This window comes from Carassius auratus, chromosome 45 (genome assembly GCF_003368295.1).
Source record: "Carassius auratus strain Wakin chromosome 45, ASM336829v1, whole genome shotgun sequence".
Lineage (NCBI taxonomy): Eukaryota > Metazoa > Chordata > Actinopteri > Cypriniformes > Cyprinidae > Carassius > Carassius auratus.
Window position 1 is genome coordinate 8,672,998 of NC_039287.1, and position 22,589 is coordinate 8,695,586.

At 36.5% G+C, this 22,589-nt stretch overlaps 1 protein-coding gene and 2 long non-coding RNA genes across 3 annotated transcripts; 1 reads left to right on the forward strand and 2 right to left on the reverse strand.

The window, feature by feature from the left end:
• Positions 1-1,378: 1,378 nt before the first annotated feature.
• Positions 1,379-6,862, reverse strand: LOC113063134 (osteopetrosis-associated transmembrane protein 1-like). Its single transcript, XM_026233329.1, has 6 exons — positions 6,322-6,862; positions 5,581-5,695; positions 5,253-5,347; positions 5,065-5,175; positions 3,613-3,778; positions 1,379-3,301 (listed from the first exon to the last, which is right to left on the reverse strand). Exons 1-6 carry the CDS (start codon positions 6,682-6,684, stop codon positions 3,246-3,248), a joined length of 906 nt encoding a protein of 301 aa, XP_026089114.1. The 5' UTR covers positions 6,685-6,862; the 3' UTR covers positions 1,379-3,245.
• LOC113063136 (uncharacterized) lies at positions 6,489-13,847 on the forward strand. The gene is made up of 3 exons (XR_003278634.1): positions 6,489-6,625; positions 7,243-7,406; positions 11,236-13,847. It is a non-coding gene; the product is annotated as an uncharacterized LOC113063136 (long non-coding RNA).
• Positions 9,054-10,106, reverse strand: LOC113063135 (uncharacterized). Its single transcript, XR_003278633.1, has 3 exons — positions 9,803-10,106; positions 9,599-9,725; positions 9,054-9,525 (listed from the first exon to the last, which is right to left on the reverse strand). It is a non-coding gene; the product is annotated as an uncharacterized LOC113063135 (long non-coding RNA).
• Positions 13,848-22,589: the final 8,742 nt, after the last annotated feature.

Consider the following 22,589-nt stretch of genomic DNA (forward strand, 5'->3'; position numbering starts at 1 on the left):
AGAAATAGTATTGAATGCAGCCCATCAATTGATGACGATGAAGCACTACAGTGGCCACCTTTTGTCTCCCTGACATCTTGTCTATAATTCTAGTCAAGAGGCTTTATAACCGTCTTATCCAGCTGCACTGTACCCAAAGATGAGTGGGCAGGGTGCCCAACGGGGTCAGATGTTTCTGCCCTTATGCCATAGCCCATTATTCAAAAGCTCTTATTCTGACAGACCCCCTGGGTCTGTGTAAGCCTTGCCAACAGTGATCCTGTTGTCTTATTAAAAGAAGCTACGGGGCACAGAAGTCATCCACCTTAGGTTTCTGACACACCAATCAGCATCTGCGATGTCTCCTCCAGATGACCTCTCATACGACCTTTGTAATGAGGTGGAACATTTTAGAATGATTAACAACAAACGGAGACTGGAATGGAGAGCTCTGTAGCCATCAGCAGTGCTAAAGTGCCACTGTGATGAAGTGATTCTATAATCTATCATAATCCCATAATCCCATGATCTTCAGACTCTGACCCTTATGAGGTCATAATGGCCCCTTTCATTCAGCAACACGTTGGCTCTTAACTGAGAATTCTCTAATTATAAAGCTATATTTCTTCACCAAAGCACCATATTCAGCTTCAGCCAATTGACAGCTTTATAAGGTTTGTATAACTACCAAAGTTACATCGAAAGTATGTGTGATTCATTGATGACATCTGATTTACACTAGATGAAGGAATCTCAGAGGATGATTAAATTACAGAAATCAAGAAAGGATGAATGAGAAAGAGATAGAAATTGATTAGTCAATTCATTTTGTGGTGATCTCATTTATATCCCAGATATTATTATTACATAAAAATAGTAGTATATTTATTTTGATATTGCATTATACAAGTTTACACTGCATAATTTTTCTTGCTTTCTAAAACATGAGCTGATGACTTGTCCTTTGAGATTTTTTCCCCAACATAATACTTGATCTTAATATGATAGGTTAAATGTCATGTTTTGCAATACATCTAAATTGTACTAATTTTGACACAAAATAAATAAAATAACAACTTATTATACTACTGTCATCGTCATATTTTTTCCTTATAAATAACTGTCAAGTAATATTGAGGCAAAGGGTGACTGACATGGAATCAAATTATTAAATTAAATTTTCCAAATAACCAGATAAAAATAATTTTCTCAGTCAGTTCCTATTAAAGCTCCTTTGGGTAGATTACGGTGCTTGGAATCAAGCCAGAGGTTTTTTTTTTCTATTTTTTTTTTTTACAGATTGCTTAAGAACTCCATTGCTAAACATGCCACGTACAACATATGCTTTACAAACTATACATATGAATAATAAATAAATAACAAATATACAATGCAACACTTTCAGAATCAATTATCTTTATTATCCTTAATAAAATTACAGTCTTACAAAATGTCAAAATACAATCAGACTTTTTGTTAGTATGCAAGTTCTTCTAAAAGAGCACAAAGCAATCTTTAATCAACGCATACATTTTTTTTTTCATTTATAATGACAGTTCATTCAAAATCCTAATGGCAACATTTAAACAATGGAGCAGCTACTTTAAAGGTTTGTTGGATCAGTCCCTGATGACTTTCAGGCTCAGGGATATTTCGTAATGGGCTCACTGCTTAAGGTCCAAAGTCACTGCTCTGATTCTTACCAGGGCAAAACGTGATGCGGGATAATCTCATATCCCCCACCAGTTTCCCCTCATTCTCTCTAAGGTTCATGTCAGGTAAAGTAAGGCTCGAGCCACACATCTCAAAAAGTATTTCAGGTTTTGCGTCAGTTCCTTGAACACGTGGCCGTAAAATTTGCTTGGTTGCTACATTTGGCTTTCAGGGCTAGAGTGATGACTTTTACCAATGGATCTAGCATTGCAGGGAGGAAAGCTGTCATTCTTATTAAGACATTGCACTCATGAGCCACAAATGAAAAGGCTATTTTTCCCCCATATCTTCCTGTATGATCATATGATTGGTTAAATCAAACAAAATGCGCTTAACAGGCAGTGTGATAGGCAATGGCTTGGCTCCATAAGACCAAAAAGCCAATGCAGCTTAAAGGGATGTGTTGTTACAATTATTCGGCCAAGTAACTTTATCCTACATTTAGATTAGCTGCTAATGACTGGGGAAACGGGCGCTTAGCAGTCCATGGAAAAGTCCACATAACCCTGAAAACAAAGAGCCTGTCAACTGCACTAAGGAAGGCTTTAAGAGTGAAGCAAAATTAACATTTGTAATAGAGGTATGAGGAAGCTATTGAATTGAAAATTATTTCACAACTATAGAAGTATGCAAAGATTCTATAAATAAACCTAACTGCATTCAGAGTAAACAAAATAACACTTTAATTTAGATAATGCTATGGTCAACATCTGAGTACAGAAAAGAAAAGATCTCTCTGATGTATCACTATTAATTAAACTTTTCTATTCCTTTCAGAATAACTGGTGTGTGATCATCAAATATCTGACAGTAGAGTATATATCCACACAATGAGGGTAGACTATGGCAAATCCATTGTAAAACAAAAAGTGAAGTAAAAAAGAAACATGGAACATCTAAAAAGCCTGCATGTTGCCTCTTCCATCCTTTACTTTTCTACTCTACTCACTGCATACACCTCTGACCCTGAATAAAGTATTTGTTACAAGATCTTTCTCTAATGCACATGAAGTGCTTTTAGAAGTGGTACCATTGCCATGTAGTGTGTCTGTGTGTGTGTGTGTGTAACCATTTGTTATTACCTAGGAAATTCTAAAATATAAAACGTAACATGGTCCCTTGGTGCAGTAAAAATACAGCATAACCAGTCTGATGTAAAAGATAAATCTCCCTCTTTCTGTCTTTCATGCCTAAAATACAATAATGTAATACTTACATCCATCATAATTATTGAAATCATCACTGATCCTCTGTGAAAACTGTAGAACCATCTTATTTTTAAACGCTAAGCAAAAAAAAAAAAGAAAAGAAAAAAACAGTAAACCTTGCAATTGCCGTATTTATATCAATAGTGCAAATGACAAATAGTGCAAAAAGAAACTGATTTAAATAGACTGTGATCACAGCATCTGTAGAGCATCATAAAGTCTTTGAACCAGGATGTGCTTGGGGTCCAGGAGAAGACGTGAATCCTACCCATCCATGCTGAAAGTGTCTGTTGAGGTGAACCAAAAATTCAGTGCCCTCTCTTCCCCTCCTCTCCTCATCTCCACTCAGTTGAATTTGTCTTGGATGTTCATTAGGCTGTTGCTGGACTTGGCTCTTTTGGCTGTGGATCGGGATACGAGAATAGATTAGAACTAGACAAGAGATGCAACAACAGAATAATTAATGCACAGTTTAACCTTGAAGTCAGAGACTGCTCAGAGCATTAAGAATGCACTTTGTGTTCTACATGCTTTAAAAGTTGAAAAAACTAGTCATGTCTGAGACTACTTGGTTAAATACTGTCTGACAGTGATTGACCATGAAACCTAAGCAGCACAAATCAAGCAAGTTCAATTAACACTGTCCAAGACACATGCCCTTTTACTTCTGCTTTCTGCAGACACAATTTGCACAGTTAGGCAAGTCACTTACGGTGTATAAGCTTGCGTTTCTTTTGTTCTGAGTGCAGGAAGCTGCTTAAGTAGAAGATGATGGGGAGGAAGAGCATGAAGCTGGACACTGCGATGACAGGCACCGTCTCCTCCCGAGGTAACAGGCAACTAAAGTTTTTACTCCACAGCTGCTGCGTAATATTCATCTGAGAAGTAAGAAAGGTAATGATACCACATATCGGATAGTTCCATCATAACCTGCTACCATTGAGGCTGGTTCACACTGTATCAGCAAAAATTAATTAATTAATTTTCTAATGCCAACATCTTTATAAAGACACGGTTGATTTTAGACAAAAAAAAACAAAAACAATTCTAAAATACATTGTACCAACAAAAATTTGGATAAGTGTTTTATATTACATGAATGTGTTTGACAGATGGTTTTATGATTTTATCCAAAGGAAAATTAACATTTGCCATCACTTGGTCACCAATGAATCTTCTGCAGTGAATGGGTGCTGTCAGAATCAGAGTCAAAACAGCTGATAAGTTACAGTCACCCACAAATAATCTACATGACCCCAGTTCAATAATTAATGTCCTGTGAAAAGCTGTGTGTTTGTAAGAAACAAACACAACATTTAGATTTTTTTTAAGTTCAAACTATTGCTTCTGGCTAAAGCAATAGTCCCCTACCCATAAGACTGCTCCAGAAAAAAAGTTGTCTCATTTGAATTAGGAGAGAAATATGGAAAAATAAAGCACACTTACAAGTGAAAAAAAGTTCTAAACATTTATGTCAGTGGATTTTAATGTGAGAGGACAACAGAGGATGGACTTTTTTTTTTACTGGGGGAAGCATTATTATGTATTATCAGCTAATTGGACTCTCATTCTGATGGCACCCATTCACTTAAGAGGATCTATTAGTGAGCAAAGTGATGCAATGCTAAATTTATCCAAATCTGAACCATTCCTTTACAATTTGATCATCTTGTAAAACACTAGGCATCATACACTTGCCAACATTGTAAATAGTTACAAAGGAAAACTGGGCAACATACACTAAATGACTGAGGTTCACAAACTACCAGACTTTTAGGATCCTCTGAAAACAAACAAACTCGCACAGAAACATGTGCTTCAATGTTAGGAGCTAAATGACAAATGAAAATAATGTGTTTTAAAATTGGCTAAAACATAAAATAAATGTTAAATAGAAAAAAAAAAATAATAACAATAAAAAAAAAAATAAGCAACTATTTATAATTTGGCAACTATCATCCATTGGTCCAGACTGCAAAATGGCAAAAATCTGTACAAAAGTAGTGTTGTGTATTCCAGCATTTCGTTTGTACAGATTTATGGCTACAGAGGGTGCTGTTTTACAATTCTCCCAAAATTCCACATCATAAAATGTATTTGCTAAAAACTTAGGAATGTGTTTGAGTCAAATGACAGGGGTTAGTGTATATTAGTGCATACTTACTGCGTCTTCTAAATCAATGCAGAGTGTTTGGTTTTTGTCCATTCTACCATAGAGCGCTTTCAACTTTTTGTACGAGGCTTTGCAGTCCTTACACAGTTCAGAGTGGTTCTTCTATTAAGAGAACAGGATACTCAAGTAATTTGTTTTAACTGAGCTTGTACAGATGTATATGAGCCATTTGATATTACCTGATACTGTTCAAAACAGGAGAGTGACTGATTCAGAGTGGCCATGAAGTAAACCGTATCATTTGAAAGAGCCTCTTGTTCTTTAGTCAGGCATTCTAAAGAGCACAACATATTAGAATTATTCTCCAAATAATCATAACATTCAATAAATGAAATAAAAACAAACATTGTTACTCAAAAACTGATTGGATTTCTTCATACTATGACTAAGTTGTGAGAAATATATAATCTGGTTAAGAGTGAAAATGAAAGATTCATGTTTAAGGGAAGCATAGAGTCTAATGCCGGTTTTAAAAGAAGCTATAATATTTCTGGCTATGTTACTTACGCTTGCATGCTGCTGATCTCCAGATCTCATCTAATTGGTTGAAGAGGGCATAGAGCAGCATCAACCTATCCGAACGCATCAGGCTGTCATGGCAACTGACATTCCCAGGGCCAGGCTAAAAGAACAACACATAAATCACAAGTTAAGAAATTTTCATTAACTTCTAAGGCTGCAGTCCATATCTGATTTTATAATAACAACACATACAATGACAAAAAAAAGCCTACTAACCAGCATAGGTGTTAAATTTTTATTTTTATTTTTTATTTTTTTGCAGAGCACAAATTCTGAGTATGGGTCACCATACTTGGCTGTGTATCTGTGTGTGTGTGTGTGTGTGTGTGTGTGTGTGTATGTATGTATGTGTGTGTATACATATATATATATATATAAACAGAAAGAAATTAACACCTATGCTGGTTAGTAGGGTGTTTTTGATTGTACGTGATGTTATAAAATCAGTAACGTTACAATGAAAATGTACAATCAGATTATGATACTGTATGTGTAACTATTTAAATAGACTTAGTTTATTTGAAAAATTTCTAAAAATAGCTCTGTAAGCATGCATACTAAAGTATTCCAGAGGTAGTGTGAGTCTGGTGAAACACAGTGAACACACACAATCACGAGACATGGGTGCATGTGACCAGCGGGTGGCAATTCGGTCAACCTTAAAACCAAGCGAGAACATTTATAGGCACTTTGGTGTTATAAGTGGATATTTCAATGAGCACTTACGTGGTCAGATGATATGTTTTTATAAATGTCCTCCAGACTGTTGAAGTCAGTGTAACAGTTCTGACAGATTTTGACAGGTCGCGCATAAGTCACCAGGCAGTTCGCGTAAGTCACGTAACGCTGACGGTAGATGCTAAGCAGTTCAATACAATACTCGTTCAAGTCCTCTGGAAATAAAGATGAAAGACTGAGAGAGTAGAAGGATCCCAAAGTGCTCGTCTGCGATACAGGGATGACTACTGATGGCAGCTTTCGTGCACTGTCGCCACTCATCTCTGATGGATCATTCGAGCAGTCAGCAACGGTAATGAATATAACAGCCCAGCATGCTATTACAAATGTAAATTTTGTTAACACATCCATATCGTATACACTCTAAATTCAACACGCTACCGCTTTGCGACTCTAAACAGCTTCCTGTTTTCTTTCCTATCCCGACGTCTCGGTCACGGTCACGTGGTAAGTGTAATCTCGCGATGCACGGGATTTCAAATGACAGGCGCACAGAGCTATTTATTTTATTTTATTTTTTATGATTTTTAAAGAAGTCTCTTATGTTCACCACAGCTGCATTTATTTTATGAGAAATACAGTAAATAGCAATATTGTTTAATATTATTAAAATTTATAATAACTTTTCTATTTTAATGCATGTGATGTAATTTATTCCTGCGATGGAAGCTGATTTTTCATCAGCCATTACTCCATTCTTCAGTGTCAGATAATCCTTCAGAAATATTTCTAATATGCTGAATTGGGGATCAAGAAGCATAATTAATTTTATTTTATAAAATAACGATTAAAAAAAAGTAATATAAATGTAATATATATTAATATATAATATATAAAATGTGTATATAACAATATATATCATACATTTTAAGATATTCACCAGAACCTTGGTGATATTTTTTTTTTCAGCTGGAGGTTCAGGAGGCGAAGGCCATGATGGATAACCACCCCCAGTGGGATATCCCAGAAACTGAAGAAGAGGAGGATGACCAGGAGGACAGTGATGGCATTGAGGAATCTGAGGAAGATGAAGAAGACAACGGCTAAACCAGTCATCTCTCTATGGCTCTGAGGTACCCCTGTAATATCCAAAGTGAAAAAGAAGTGGATATTGAGTCACGTTTCAGCCATTTCCAGTCGTTTTGTGTTAAGTTACACTTTATTATTCAAATAAAACAAATTTGCTTGAATTTAGATTTTTTTAAAAGAATTGAATTTCTGCACATTGCACTTCATTATTACAGAAAAAAAGCTGAATGGGGTCAATGATACCCCTGCCCATCTATTTAACTTAAACTATAGGCTTTGATGATCTTTTTTATGAAATCTACATTTTACTACTAGTTTATAACGTTGTGATTTTTTTTAATGAAAATAGACATATTGTGCTGTCACGGTTTTATTGGAGTTATGAAATAGACCTACAATTAATAAGAAACGTAATAGCTTCTTTAAAGTTGCAAAATTAGTCTTTTCGTGATAGTTTTTGATCATGCACACAGAATGTAGTATTTATTTTAATTAGATATCACTATCAACATTAATCTAAAGTTTATGTGAATTTTAAAAGGTATAGCTACAACAAACGCAGACACCTAATTAAAACCGTTTAAAATCGGCATAAATAATAATCTTATGTATTCCTGACTGTATTATTTTTCAGTTTCATTATTCTCTGTGTGTTTGGAAACAGTGGCTTTATAAAAACGCGCCGCATCCTCTCTCTCGGTTTTTGACACCGCGCGCAATTTTACGAATGTGTTAGCGCGCTCGGCCAAAAAAAAATAATTACGGAGTCAAGGTAAACGATCTGGGCTCCGATTCTGATTGTGTTAATTGTCGCAAACCCTCGAATCAAGCCACTGCAGTCAATGGTCTTTAATGTGAAATTAGTGCCTCTTGATAACTTGCAGTCCGCGGCAATTCTGCAGTCATGAGAGCCTGATGGAAATGTGGGACTCAGAATGCCTCGCATTAAGGGCTATTCTGCTGCGTGCGCTGATGTCTAAGGGTAAATTCGCAGGTTTTATGTCGGAGATTGTGGCATTAGCTCTCTACTACTTATAGTGTAGCAGCTCTGTTATTGTGATTAACAATAAACATCCTTAAATTGGATGATCCAAGTCATTCCTCCTCCCCCCAGCAGCTGCATTCAGCGGTTTGCAAGCAAAGCTTAGGCTATATGAATGTGGTATACAAAACTATACAGAGATACCAGGAAGAACATTGACACAAAATATATAGGTATGTGGCAAAGTGGTCTTTTTGCAGCAATATTCAACACTGAGGAGATATACAATAGACTACGCCACCCTGGGACTATACCAGGGAATCACAGTTCACTTAAAATGTTATAAGGAACCCAGGTTCATTCCACTGAATAAAATGAGCAAGAGACGTGGGTAGCAAAATAGAGTTTGTTTATTAGTACAAAAGTTTAAAATGCAGGAATAATAGTCACCCAGCCAATTACTAAGCTGGAAATCACAATCCACAATAAGGATTCACAATTACTTCGGAGCTGTAGCCTATTGGCATCAAATGGGCTAAGAGAGGGAGCAAAAGAGGAGAATCACACTAAGTGCACACACACACACCCACACTCACTCCAATACCCGTGATTTTATCAGTGGTGCTCACACAGCATAACACAGCACACGGTGAAGGAAAGCCTCACTGCCGTCGGACACACAGCTCCTGTAATTGTAATACAAAACAAAATAAATCAAAGCAATAGAAATTAATCAATAAAAACTTATTAAATGCAGGGGAGCAAAAGAAACCCTTCCAACATAAAGAAAAGAAATAAATTCTAGCTTAAACAGCTAAATAACACAAAAGGAAAATAAATTTAAAGACAACAATGTCCAAGAGAAAATCTCAGCATTCTGAACCAGTCCAAAATGAGAAACACCACAAAGGGAAAATGAAGAAATAAATATCTGAATGAGCGCGGCCCTTGAACTCGTTATTTCCCAACGTACGAGGAAAAGATCTTTAAAATACAGTCACAGTAGGAGCAGGTTTTAACCAACAACTCCAAAATCGGGCCGCGCTAAATCACCCAGGACAAAATGATGAAAACACACAGCAAAAATATACAGAAAAGAAACGAAAGCAAATCCAGCAGGAACAAAACAGCAGCGTGCTTCTATATGTAGTAGGGAAATGCAGCACGCACAGTCTTAGCCCCTAACAGATAAGAAGACGATTAGTAAACTAGTTATAGTTTATGAACAGTAATCGGAAATATAAACACACATACCAAATAACGCAGCCGTTTGCCACACCAGAAAGCAGAGCTGACGTCAGTATCCACGGGATAGAAATGAAGTAGATGCCAAACAGCATATATTGGATGTCCCCACTCAAACGGTAAACACACGGGAATGCTGCGGTAAAGATAAACATAGCTGACCCCCACACCACATCACCTAAAACCTCTGGCAATATACTAAATCTTACGTACCTGGGACTAGGCAGTGTAACGAGCCAGACCGCACGTAACGGTTGTTTACAATAGACTCTCCAGTGTACGCAAAGCCCCACAAAATGACACAAGCGTGTTAAAATGCCCAAACGGCTGTGTTTTAACCACAGACCTCTGTTGAATGCCGGTAAACAGGAAGAGCGCAGGCACAGAACAGATGACGCACATCCGGCCCGCACCAAACAGCCATTTATACACACCTCCCTGCGGGAAGATAGGCTACCAATAACATGACGTCACTACAGGGAGGATCTGACTAATCTGCCACAGGTAGTTATATGTTATTTCACATGTCCTGGAAGAAATAAGATTATTGATCAGTGTGAAACTATTCAGGTTTTAGGTTAATTACCATGTGCATTTGAATGCACAATGGAGACAGGGGCAATTGAACAAGGGCAAAAATCACTAATTAGGCTACCTAAGTGAAGTAGGCTATGTTCATCGACTGGAGAGCTCTTAAGCAAAGGGATGAGCCTGGATAACTTGGCTTAAATTCAGAAAATTATAAATGCATGTGGCTCAAGATTATCCTAATGATTTTTTAAAAACGAAAAGCAGGTTTTCAGGAAACTACAAGAGACATTGATTTCATGGGTCATCTGACCCTTAGGATAATTTCTGAGATAGGCCTTAATCAGGGAAGTGATCGTGATGACATTATTATTATTTTGTTCTTAAGGCGTTTAAAACCTTACATCAAAAATCTGCTATCCAAATAAACGTTTGGATTAACAGTTACACAAAAGAGTGTGGATTAATTTGATCATTTGTCTCTCTCTTTGGTGGATAAATTAAATGACAATTAATGACTTCTTGATATGTCTTGATGAAATATAAATATTACATATTAAAAACTATAAGATGAAAAAATAAATGCAATTCAGTCTCTTTTTATTCTGCAGTGTAGCTAGACTGTATCACATTTTAGTAGCTGTATTTTGGCTTGGTAATTCATGACTCTTTACTATAAGGGGCCAGTTAAGGGTTAACTGAAGACCTGGGAAGCGAGGAGCTGTAAAGTTATGCAGAAGTTATTCTCCATCCTTTGGGCCATCCCTAATCCTCCAAAACCGCATTCTTTTATGCAAGAACTGTGCCTCTTTTCTTGTTTTGCACTGCTTATACAACATAAAGTCAGACTGCATTTAATGCTTATGGCGGGATGTGAGGGGGATTTTGCAAATGCGAGGCCCCCTTTCACCAAAATATTGCTCTCTAAACGTTGTGTGAGTATACCAACCCAAAGTGACCCCAGATTCTCCCCCTGGACGGTGTCTGACTCGAATGACAAACCAGCCTGATTTCACTGCATTGCTGGGAAATGTTGGGGGTGATAATAGAGATTTTGCTTTAATTTTTTACGGTTGACTTGGTTATTGTTGCTTTTCTTTTGCCTTGATTCCTTCCAGGGATTAGGCCTGACTTCCCCACCAGCAGCGGCCAAAGTGGCCCGAACTGGGGATGACAACTGATGAGGATCAAGGCTTGGGCTATTCTGCCCTCTGAGAGGCACTGTGAACTGAGAAGAGCTGGACAGGAGAAAAGCCCTTGGACAGGAGAGACGCAATCTCAATGTTCAATGAATGGATCCCCCTACATAGGTTAGAGAGCCCTGCAGCCTAATTAATTACTCCTGACTTTCTTGTTAAAATGTTAATATCAGGACCTCACTAATTTGCTATTAATGGTGGTCCTATATTTAAAAAACTGAACAAAACTTAAGAAAGACAACATTTAAAGGGGAAATTACATAGGCTACAGTTGGCCCATTAAAACAAAACAAGAGTGGTAAAGAGTTGGTAATACGTAGCTATAGTTATTTCTGTATGACAGTACCCTTTTAAGGAGTTAGAAACTGCAATTCACGGTTTCTTTTTTTCAAGTGGGATAGTTCAAAGGCAAAATGTGGTGTTAGGTTTTTAGCTTACAATAAAAGCTTGATCTTTTCAAAAGCTACACCTTTGTACCTATATTCAAGTTTCAAGTTTAATTGACTTATATAGCACCATTTAAACAGCAGCAGTTGACCAATGTGCTTTACAGCGTTATATAAAATAAATACAAGCAAAAAATTAAAAATCTGATAAAATCAGTGACTAATTATCAACAAGATATCAAAAGAAAATCAGAACAACAAAAGTCTAATTAAAAAAATTAATCATCAAGGGAAAATAAAAGTAATGGAAAAGAGTTTCACGCAAAGATTTGAAAATCTGTATTGTAGGAGCAGATCTAATAAGAACTGCTCCAGAGTTATGTCCCGCGACTGCAAAAGCACGTTCACCTCTTTGATTAATATTTACACCACAATGATGTAGTCAAAAAAAAACGTTTTTAAATAGGTCCAAGTAGGCTTATACATGACAACATTTTCAAAATGATTTGCATTTACAAATATCCGCGAAAACAGCTAAAAATGCTGTATTACATATGCCAGGCCAGTAGTTGGCGCTATCACCTTATTAGTAAACAGTACCTGTTGCCATGTGTATATGATGCATCTCCACTGTTGGTTGTAATAATGTGAAGTAAATCCACACTTTGCTGATGAAGCTTTAGCGAACTCAAACATTAAATAAATATGGATATTGGTATCTTAAATTTACATACATATTAGTACATTAAAATGAAAAGTGACGTGACCAAGTATGGTGACTCATACTCAGAATTTGTGTTCTTTATTTAACCCATCCAAGTGCACACACACAGTAGTGAAAACAAACCTGGAGGAGTGGGCAGCCATATTCTGTGACACCCGGACCAGTTAGGGGTTCGATGCCTTCCTCAAGGATCTCACCTCAGCCATGGTATTGAGGGTAGAAGAGAGCGCTGGTTATTCACTCCCCCACCGACAATTCCTGCAGGTCCAGAGACTTAAAATGCCCCTATTATGCCTTTTTACCTTTCATGCAGTGTGTCATGTAGCTGTATGTGAACATAAACTATCTGCAAAGTTGTGAAGCTGACAGTGCATGATAGATAAAGTTATTGTCTGTAAAAAAAAAAAAAAAGAATCGAGTCCTAATGGCCCAAAGTCGTAAGGAATTTGAATCTTATTCTGTTATTATATCTCACAAAGTAACACATTTGCATAATGTCCGCCCACATTTTACATTTTACGTTGTGAACTTGCCTGCCCACAAACACAGTCCAATCCATAATCTGGATTAGCTAATGACCATAAATGACCTGGATGGTGTAGCTAGAAACCATGTAAAACCAGCTCTATTTCACCGGGGCAGTACCCTTACAAAAGGTACATCTTTGAAGGGTGCATATCAGTGTCTTATATTGGAATATTATATCTAAATGGTACCTTTTAAAAGGGTACTCAACCAATGATAGTTTTTGTACCTTCTTTCCTGAGAGTGTGGATTAATATATAAAACCTTATATAAAACACAACTTCTGCTAACAGGCTAAACTTCTGCTTCTGACTAAACACCCCTTCACAAAAATGAAATATAATTTACAACTATAGGCTATATATGCTGCTGGAATTAAAAAAACAAACAAACCTATGTTAGAGGAATATGTGTTTTCTCAAAAAGCACAAATCATGTGTGATTTTTTTTATCCACCGTGAATAAAATTGGGTGACATTTGCTGTTGGAGAACTGATTAGTAGCACTAATCAATGATGTTTTGAGCTTGTCTCCCTCAACTAGACATGCTGACCAATCATGAATAAATTCATCTTTGTTGATGGTGTTGTACTGTACTGTCGGCCTGCTTGGCTCACAGATCTAAGTCTAAAACAAAGAGTCAGGATAATTGCCAAACATGTAGCTGACGAACTTGATACACAATGGTGCATTGACTTCCTCGCTGTCGCTCGCCTCTGTGGAGCACCACAGCGAGGCCATCATTCCACGCAAGTCACCCCAGGCAAGGACGTCTTGTTTTATAACAAGAAATGATGCTGACTTGTTTCAGCTCCAGCGAACTGGGCATAAAACTTCCAGCACATGCCAATCACTGAGGGAGAAGGTGGCATTTAGAGTGAGCTTTCTCTGAAAAGAATAAGAGTTAGTAATAGCATTTTAGAGTTTACCAAAACATTTTGACAGAATATTTTAAAGGTCATTTTTTGCTGCATGAATGACAGTGAATTGACTCAACTCATCCTGGTAGGTCACATGATGATGACTACTTGGCAAATGTTGTATGTGGATTAAATTCTTACAATATACAATATCACACTATATAGAACTTCTTCTTTTTTTTTTTTACAGTCACAAAGTATTACTGATTCAAAAGAAGTACCTGCTTGACGAAGCTAAAGAGTCCGATAATGAAGCAAATGGCATTCATCTGGTCATGTGATCTCAAAATGGCCACCTCCATCAGGAGACTCCTTTCGTGTAAAATAAATCATTTACTGAGTTTTCATCTCATGTACCCAATTTAAAACATGAATAATTTGATAAAAATACTTTTAAAAATGAAAAATGTAAAACTTATTTAAAGAGGGAAAAATTGCTCCTTTAAGAGCCTTAGTCAATTTCCCTGTAATGTGTTTTAATCATTTATCATCATATTTTTATTTACACTTGACTGAAACAAAATGCTACCTTTAATCCAATATAATCAATTGTGAATACATTTTTAAGGTTGGTGTGCTGACAGTTTGGCCAGTGATATCGCTGAAGGAAAGATCCCCCTACAACTCCTTGTTAGTTGCCAATTGTGAACTTTTTTTGCCCTGAAGGGCAGTTCAGTGTGAGTTGGTTCTCATTCACTGGCTGGCTTTTGTGGGCCGCCCTTGCTTTCATTCCTCCGTGCGTTACACCAATTAAAGGAGGACGTGCAGCAACTGTAATGGCCCAAAGAGTGATTGTTTTTGACAAGCAACAAAACACATAGATCCACCCCTCCGATTAGAACTGCCGGGGGGAGGGTGTATTTTAGGGAGGTACTGCTCAGCCCAGTCAGTGCCCTTAAAGCAAGGAGGGGTATAAGAGGAGGGGTATGGCCTTCAAGGGAAACTTTTTTTTTCTCAAAGACCGGTCATGTCAAAGAGGAGGACAGAAAGATACCCAGCCTCCCCCTACCAAGCTTTATACTCACTATACCGCTAGCCTGCGTACAAGTGTCAGCATTAGCTTTTACCACACCAGTGCTCAGTCTGAGAAGCCCGGAATTCCAGAATCAATGAAATTCCTAAAGAGCTAGATCTCAGCACGCAGACCAAATCCCACAAAGATTAAATCCAGTATGAAGCTTTGCTTGGTGAATTATAGCAGTCATAATCAAATAATAAGAGCAGCTTGGCTTTATGTGGGAAGGACAATATACTTTCTGGAGGAATTTCCCTTTTGTGTGCCATGTAATGTTAGTCAGTGAGATTCTTATTGTCAAGTGATCTTATTACTAATGCACATTCAGGCTTCCCTCAAAGACTTGACTTAAAATGTAAAGAATGTTAAACAACTGTTATCTGTAATTCTGTAATTATGCAACAGAATATATTCAGCATGTAGTGTACAAAAAGTGCTGGAAATTCTTTCAAAATATAAATTTTTTGTATAATGGAATGACATATTGGTGCCTGTATATTTTACTACACCTTACAACCTTATATTTCATAAATAATGTAATGGCAATGTACTAAGGCACTTTGAAAAAAATTGGAAATGAAAATGAAAAATTAGCTTTTACCTTAAAATGCACTGATAACCACCAGGATAATAGAGGTGGTAAAATACAAAGCTAAATCATCAAGTTTATAAAACATGGCCAACATACATGGTATTAGCTATTAACTAATGATAGAAAATGTAACACAAAACACTACTGATAACAAAAATGAGAAGAATCTAAATTATTTATATAAAATAAAATCAGATGTCACTTGTAATACAGAGATTTCTGGGAATATACTTTTACTGCCATTTGCACCATTTATGGTAAGATTAGTTTTAACTGTAGCATTTTTAGTCATTTTCTAAAAAAAAAAAAAAAAGAAAAAAAGAATAATAATACAATAAAAATGCATCAGGAGTAATATTGTACAATTATTTGCTGAAAACATATTTTGACAAATGGAAACTCTCTTGTCTCTGTTCAGATATATACATATTCACACACACATATATATATATATATATATATTATATATATATATATATATATATATATATATATATATATATATATATATATATTTATATTATTATTATTTTTTTTTTCATGACATGATTATGCCTTTGTTAGAGCAATATGAAATTGTAATTTCCACAAACAAGACAAATATGATGGGCTGTCATGCCAACAGTTGTTCTGGAATATGACCATACAAAATATAATACCGACACTAATATAGATCTAAAAGTGTAATGCATAACCGGTCATTAATTGATCAAGGTAACACACTGAGGCAAATCTGCCCTTGGTGGTATGCAGATGCCAGGTGAACCCGGCTCTGATCGGCAGGGGTGCGTATGCATTTTGCTTCTTTAGAGAGAAGGCTTTGGCCCAGATGCAGCCATGTTAACTCTGAGAGGCCTCCCCTGCCCAAAAACACTCTTACCCACTCTTCTCAAGCCCCCAGGTTGCCTTTGCATGACATCATCGCTGAAGCATGCCCCACCAAGCTCCTGTGAAGCTCCCCATCCTTATTCCCATTGAGCCTCTGCAAGCCATACGTTTCTTTCTCTCCCTCTCCTTTTCCCCTCCTTCTCTTTCTCTTCCTCCTCTGCTTCCACCAATCCCCTCCCTTTTTCCTTAACCAGGAGAAGGCATTGTTTGAGGCGAGGGCCTGATCAAAAAACGTGGCCCGCCCAAACTGCGGCCTTTCTGTAAATTCAATAAGCCCACCTTAAAGATTTGCCTAATTAATGGATGACATCTTTGGCTGGAGGAGAGGCGAGGTATTTTGCTCGGGCTCGCTCATTGTTGGCCTCCTAATTAACTTTCCCAGGTCAGCCCGGGTCTCAGCAACCTGGGAGTGAAGAGCTTCATTGTGAGAGGAGTTGTAAACTTACTTTTTTTGCCTCGGCACTTAAAAGGGAAAGCAACTATAGGGAACAGAAAATATCCTATTTAAAGCCTTTGAGAGTGAACTGCCTGCACATGGTCCAATAAAGGAAGTCTTTTTAAATAAGCGTTCATGGTCCTCCCCACAGTCCTCCTCTCCCCTCCCTCTCTCCTCTCCTCTTTTCCTTTTTGGAGCAATGCAGAAAGGTTATGAATGATAGTTTGGGGTCTAAGGAGTGAGGGGCAAGGGCCAGTCTTCTGTGTACCATTTGTGTTTGAACCTTTTGAGAAAGTCCGAGTTTAGGGAGGAAAACCTTTCTGGTCTGTCTGGCAACTGTATGATTACCATTTCTCACTATAGGAAGACTAGAAATTTGAAGTTTGAAATCTGGACGTATAGTGGATGTATTTGGCCTATAGTCTTTTCTCCATCAAATAGGCCATCTACAATAGAATCAGTCATGGCAACGGATGCAATTTATGCTTAATAAAGAAAAAGCAGATCACGGAGAATCAACAGAACATCAACACAAATCACTCTTTGGGAAAACAATGAATCCATCAGTTACACATAAAAATGCCCCCCTCCACCCCGCTCATGCCCTGATATCATCTTCCCTCCCCTCCCTCTACTCCCTCTGTCTGATCCCAAAAACGAATCCTCCTCGTGAAATGAGCTGGGTGTGATCTTCCCACAGTCACTGAGGCCAGCTTCAGCATCATAACATCAGCTATTTCTGCTCTTTGTGACCTTTACTCTAATTGGGTGGCCCAATGATCCAAACTTCGGTTGCACTTTATTTTACAGTACGTGTACTTAAATGTACTTATAGTGTACTTACAGTGTATTTATCTAAGAAAGTTCTGGTAACACAAGGTAGCTACATGGGGTAGGGTTAGGTTTAGGGGTAGGTTCAGGGTTAGTACCTAGTTATTACATAGTTATTGTAATTACTATAATAAATACATAGTATGTACATGAGGAACAGGACTGTAAAATAAAGTGCTACCCAAACTTCACTAGTGTAAAATATATACATGATCATATACAATAAAATAATAAGCTATTTCAATATATATATATATTTTTGTGTTATTAGCTGTTATTTTCAAAATTGGTGGACATGAATAAATGAAATTGCCAAGACAAGAGGATTATAATAAAACAAAATTATTTAATTTAGTTAAAAGTTAAAAATAAATAAATACATACATTACGTATCGGTTTTCATTTGAATTATTTTTTTTCTTCCTTTCCTATATTTATTCTGTAGCTGAACACTGCATTGCATTTATGTCAAAATAAAACATAAGTTGCACAAGCGAGATTGAAAAAATGTAGTAAAAGATCAAAATCTCTGAAATATTTTTATTGTATTTGTTTTTTATATTAAATAATTGTTGCTTAACAGCTTAACATACGCAATGGAAAGTAGGAAAGCACTTTTTACTTGATTTTGGTAACACTTTACAAAACGGTTTCATTTGTTAACACAAATTAAATACATTAGTTAACATGATTAACAATAATAATTAATAAAAACTTTTTATCACAATCAAAAGTTGTGTTTGTTCATATTATCTAATGTTTATCTAATTAACAGTTGTATTTTTATTTAATGTTAAATATTAAAAAGAACAAACGTATTGCTGATTTAGTTGCATTAGTTAATGCATTAACTAACATTAACTAATTGGACCTTATTGTAGAGTTTTACCAAAATTCTTTGACAAAATATGTATTGTATAAAGCACTACAGAAATAAAGGTGACTTGACCAGGATGTTAATGTTAAACAAATTATTATATACTATAAATATTATTTTAATCATTTTATATATATATATATATATATATATATATATATACATATATATATATATATATATATAATGATTAAAATAATATTTATTTTAACAGCACACGTGTGACAATATCACATTAAAGCCATTTAATTTTCTTTGACAAAATTTAAATTTGGCTTTGGCAGGCAAATTACTTCTGTGAAATATGCCATTGATACGCCATCACCTGAAGAGACAAATTAGAGTGTGCAAACAAATAAAGGAAACTTGATGTCACAGCAGAATAAAGTTTGTCATATCGTGCCCCTAAACTGTTTGCTAAAATGGTGTGAACGGCCAAAGCCTCTTTAGCCAGCTGTCATAATTTGTTAACGAGGCCTTTCAAAAAAGCAGAATGATAATGAGATGACAGAAAAAAAGAGACAGGCAGAGAGAGGATAGAGGGGGCGCCCTTCGTGATTGACTGTGGAAGCGGAGAGTTGGTCTCCAGGGAGCCGAGTCGGTGGGGGGGACAACATCAGACCGATTTCAGCGCAGCAACATGATGGCATCTGTGATGTTTTAATATTAATGAGAGCGAGCTCCTCGGCTCGGCCTGACAGCGCTCTCAACAGGTGCCTCAGATCCTCTCCGCATACAGGACGACAACCTCTCTCCTGTCCCGCTGATGATAACACCTCTAAGTCTCAGGAGGAGCTCTGGGCCTTAAAGAGAGGGAGGGCAGACAGAAAGGGAAACGGAATGAGTTAAGTCATCCATTTAAAAACTTAGACGATGAGGGGAGAAAGGAGCTCTCTTTTAAAGTCACCTCTCGCGAAGCTGAACCACGAGGTCTCGATATTTCTCCTCTTCTTCCAAACCCCCTTGAGAAAGAAATTGACTTTTGTTTGGAGTTTGTGAAAAGTGGGAATCAGGAGAAGGACAATGGGGCTCCCCATGGAGAGGACCCGAGTGAAGCCATCTCAAATCAGTCAGCCAAGGGACCAATTAATCCGGCCATTGTCAGGCCCAAGCCACTGCCAGCACATCAACACATTCAGAGCCTATTGTCCCGACCCTCCTGCAGTAGGATTTAGTCCGTCCAACAGCCAGTTTTGTCCAGGCCAGCTCAGGCGGAAGTTTCTCACTGACAATTTGCCCCAAATAGATTTGTCAGAAAGCGTCCATCGACCTGCCAGTTAGACAGGGCGAGGTTGTGTTAGGCATTCATTACTATTATCATTTTAGAAATGCAGGCCATGTAATGGGAAAATACTATATACTACTATATACAGGTATGTAGAGAAGTGTATGTATGACGGTCTAACCTCATGTAAGGTGCATGCTGAAATGAATACTTCAATGGCTTACAAAAGTGTAAAAAAAAAAAAAAATTATATATATATATATATTTGGTATCAGGTCTAAGGAGAACTTTCGTTCAAATTAAAACATGTGTAAGTGAATCCATAATATGTTTAAAGGGAAAATATGGGGTTCACTTTACAGTACTTGAAAGAAAAAGGACAAAATTACATTATACTTGCTATGGGAAATACATTTAGACAAGTTAATGACAAACACACAAGTTAATGGCTATCCTATTGTTAGCTACAATGGAAAAGGGTAAAAAACAAATAAATAAAGAATCATGTCAATTGGCAATTATTTGAATGGCATATAATATATAAAATAATATATAAAAAAAAAACCTCCTCTCTTGACTGAGAACTTATTTATTTTGAGTATTCAAATGCAGTCTAAAAATAAAATAATTCTAGACATAAATACAAAACAGTTTAACAGTAATATATATTTATTTTTATTATTATTGTTTAAAATATATACATTACTTAACATCAAAAAGGAAATATTTTATACATCATACACATATAGATAGACATGCATGTTTTAAGAGAGCGTTTTGTAAGCACAACAGCCTTAACAATGATCTATGAGACAGAAACCACAACTATAATTCTTAAATGAAATTATAATTCATTGTGGGCTAATAATGATGGGTAATTATTAGTAATTTATTTTCAGTTTTTAATAAATACATTTACAGTTCCTCCATGAATCAAGTTTCAGAAAGAAAACTTATGTTGTCATTGCTAATTGACTGACAGGTTACTAGGGTGTTTGTACAATTAATATCAATGTTAATATCAATCAAATTTCTGCTAAAACAAAAATATATGTTTGTTTTTAAAATAGATTAATTCATAATAAAATAAATCTAAAATATTTAATTTGCTAACCCCATTTCATAAATTATTGTAGCAATTTCTCTGTATTTAAGGCAGGAACAAAAGCTCTTAACTATTTTAGTCTACTGGTTATCAGTAACCTGTATCTTTTTTTCTGGTTTGATTCCGCCTCATACTGTACATGTGTTCATCACAGAACAAAGTTCCATCACAGAAAAAGTATTTTGCAACATCTCCAACATGCTGTTACAGGAGTAGTTGTAAGTATAAGAGATGGTGTTGCTGTCCCTCTCCACTTTAAGGGCTAAGTAAGCAGTTGCATACTGATTCTGTCAAGCCAACAACTAGATACACAATCAGATAGTTCTTTGTCAGAGATTTTCATTGACTGTTATTGAGAGGAGAGTCACAAGCACAAAAAGTGAAAGCAAGCAGCCGGGGCAACCATGATGTTGGTTATGTTTGTGTAAAGACTATCTATGAATGACAGGATTAGGGCGAGTTAAGCAGATTACTACGAGCAGACCACCCCACCCCACCCCTAAGACACACACACACACACACACACACACACACACACACACACACACACACACACACATAAATATACAGATAGAGAAAGTGGAAAAAGAGAAAGAAAATAGATTTGAATAGAATCAGATTTGTTCACAATCATATGCATGCATTTTTTAAAATAAAAAAGATCCTCTTAATATATCATATATCTAAAAGCCATTAGACTCTGAATCTTTTTGATTTAATCACTCATGGCCTAGAGTTTGCTGGTGATGCCCACAGAGATATGGATCTTACTGTGACACTGTTTTTCTCAGTCAGGCACATAAGGTCCTGAAAAACACACATTTGAATGTGCAGTCATTCACCTGTCAAAAATCCTAATTTCTTTTAAATGCACTGAGAACACCGTTTAAAGGAGGACATGACAATCACTAATTGCGATTAGATACGCCCCGGTTCGCCACGTTTAGACTGAGATTTAGGGCTCCCATATGGCCCCGATCTACCGTGGGAATGTTCATAATTAAACCTAAAATATGGGTGTCTACTGGCGGAGGCCACAACACGGCACGCTGTTAAGGTCAATATGTCATTGCGCACGCTCTCAAAGGGTTACATTTGTGATTCTCCCAGTCCACGAGGGAGACTCGCACGCATGTGTCCCCTCTAAAACAGAGCGCGCACTTGATTTTACAGCGACTTCTTGTTGTGTTTCCTTTTATAAGCAATTTAACCGAGTATGTGGTGAAATGTATTCAGTATTAAAGGCTTGTACAAAATAAATAAATAAATGATCATAGACGCCATTGCAGTATAGATAAATCTAAATATACAGACGTAAAATCCATTACATAACTTTAATTATAGCTACATGTTAAAATTAGCTCTGATTCAAGTGGTTTGTTTAAATTATAAACAGTGAAAAAGTTACGATTAATGATGTTAAATTCTCGGCAAGAAAAAAAGTAGGTTTAAAGTTTTATTTGTCATATAGCCTACAAATAAGTACATGTTGCCTGTCCCCCAAGAAAGAAAAAAAAACGTTTTAAATATAGAACTATAAATATAACAAACAATGTGTACATTTAGATGATCAACTTAGGAGAAAAAGTAGGGAAAACTACAGATTATAAAACCGATTACAGTGCCAAATAAATGCGCATTTACTACAAAACAGAAACATTAGTTTTCTGTAGCTATCCTCCAATAGTAACCATAACATAAGCCACATTTACCTGTCGATTCACTCATAAAATGCAACAAACATACACG

Coding starts and splice junctions, on each gene's coding strand:
- LOC113063134 (XM_026233329.1), bottom strand. CDS start 6,684: ATGGATGTGTTAACAAAATTTACATTTGTAATAGCATGCTGGGCTGTT. Junction 5,348..5,580: donor GAGATCAGCAGCATGCAAGC/GTAAGTAACATA, acceptor TGTGCTCTTTAG/AATGCCTGACTAAAGAACAA. Junction 3,302..3,612: donor GAAACGCAAGCTTATACACC/GTAAGTGACTTG, acceptor CCCGATCCACAG/CCAAAAGAGCCAAGTCCAGC.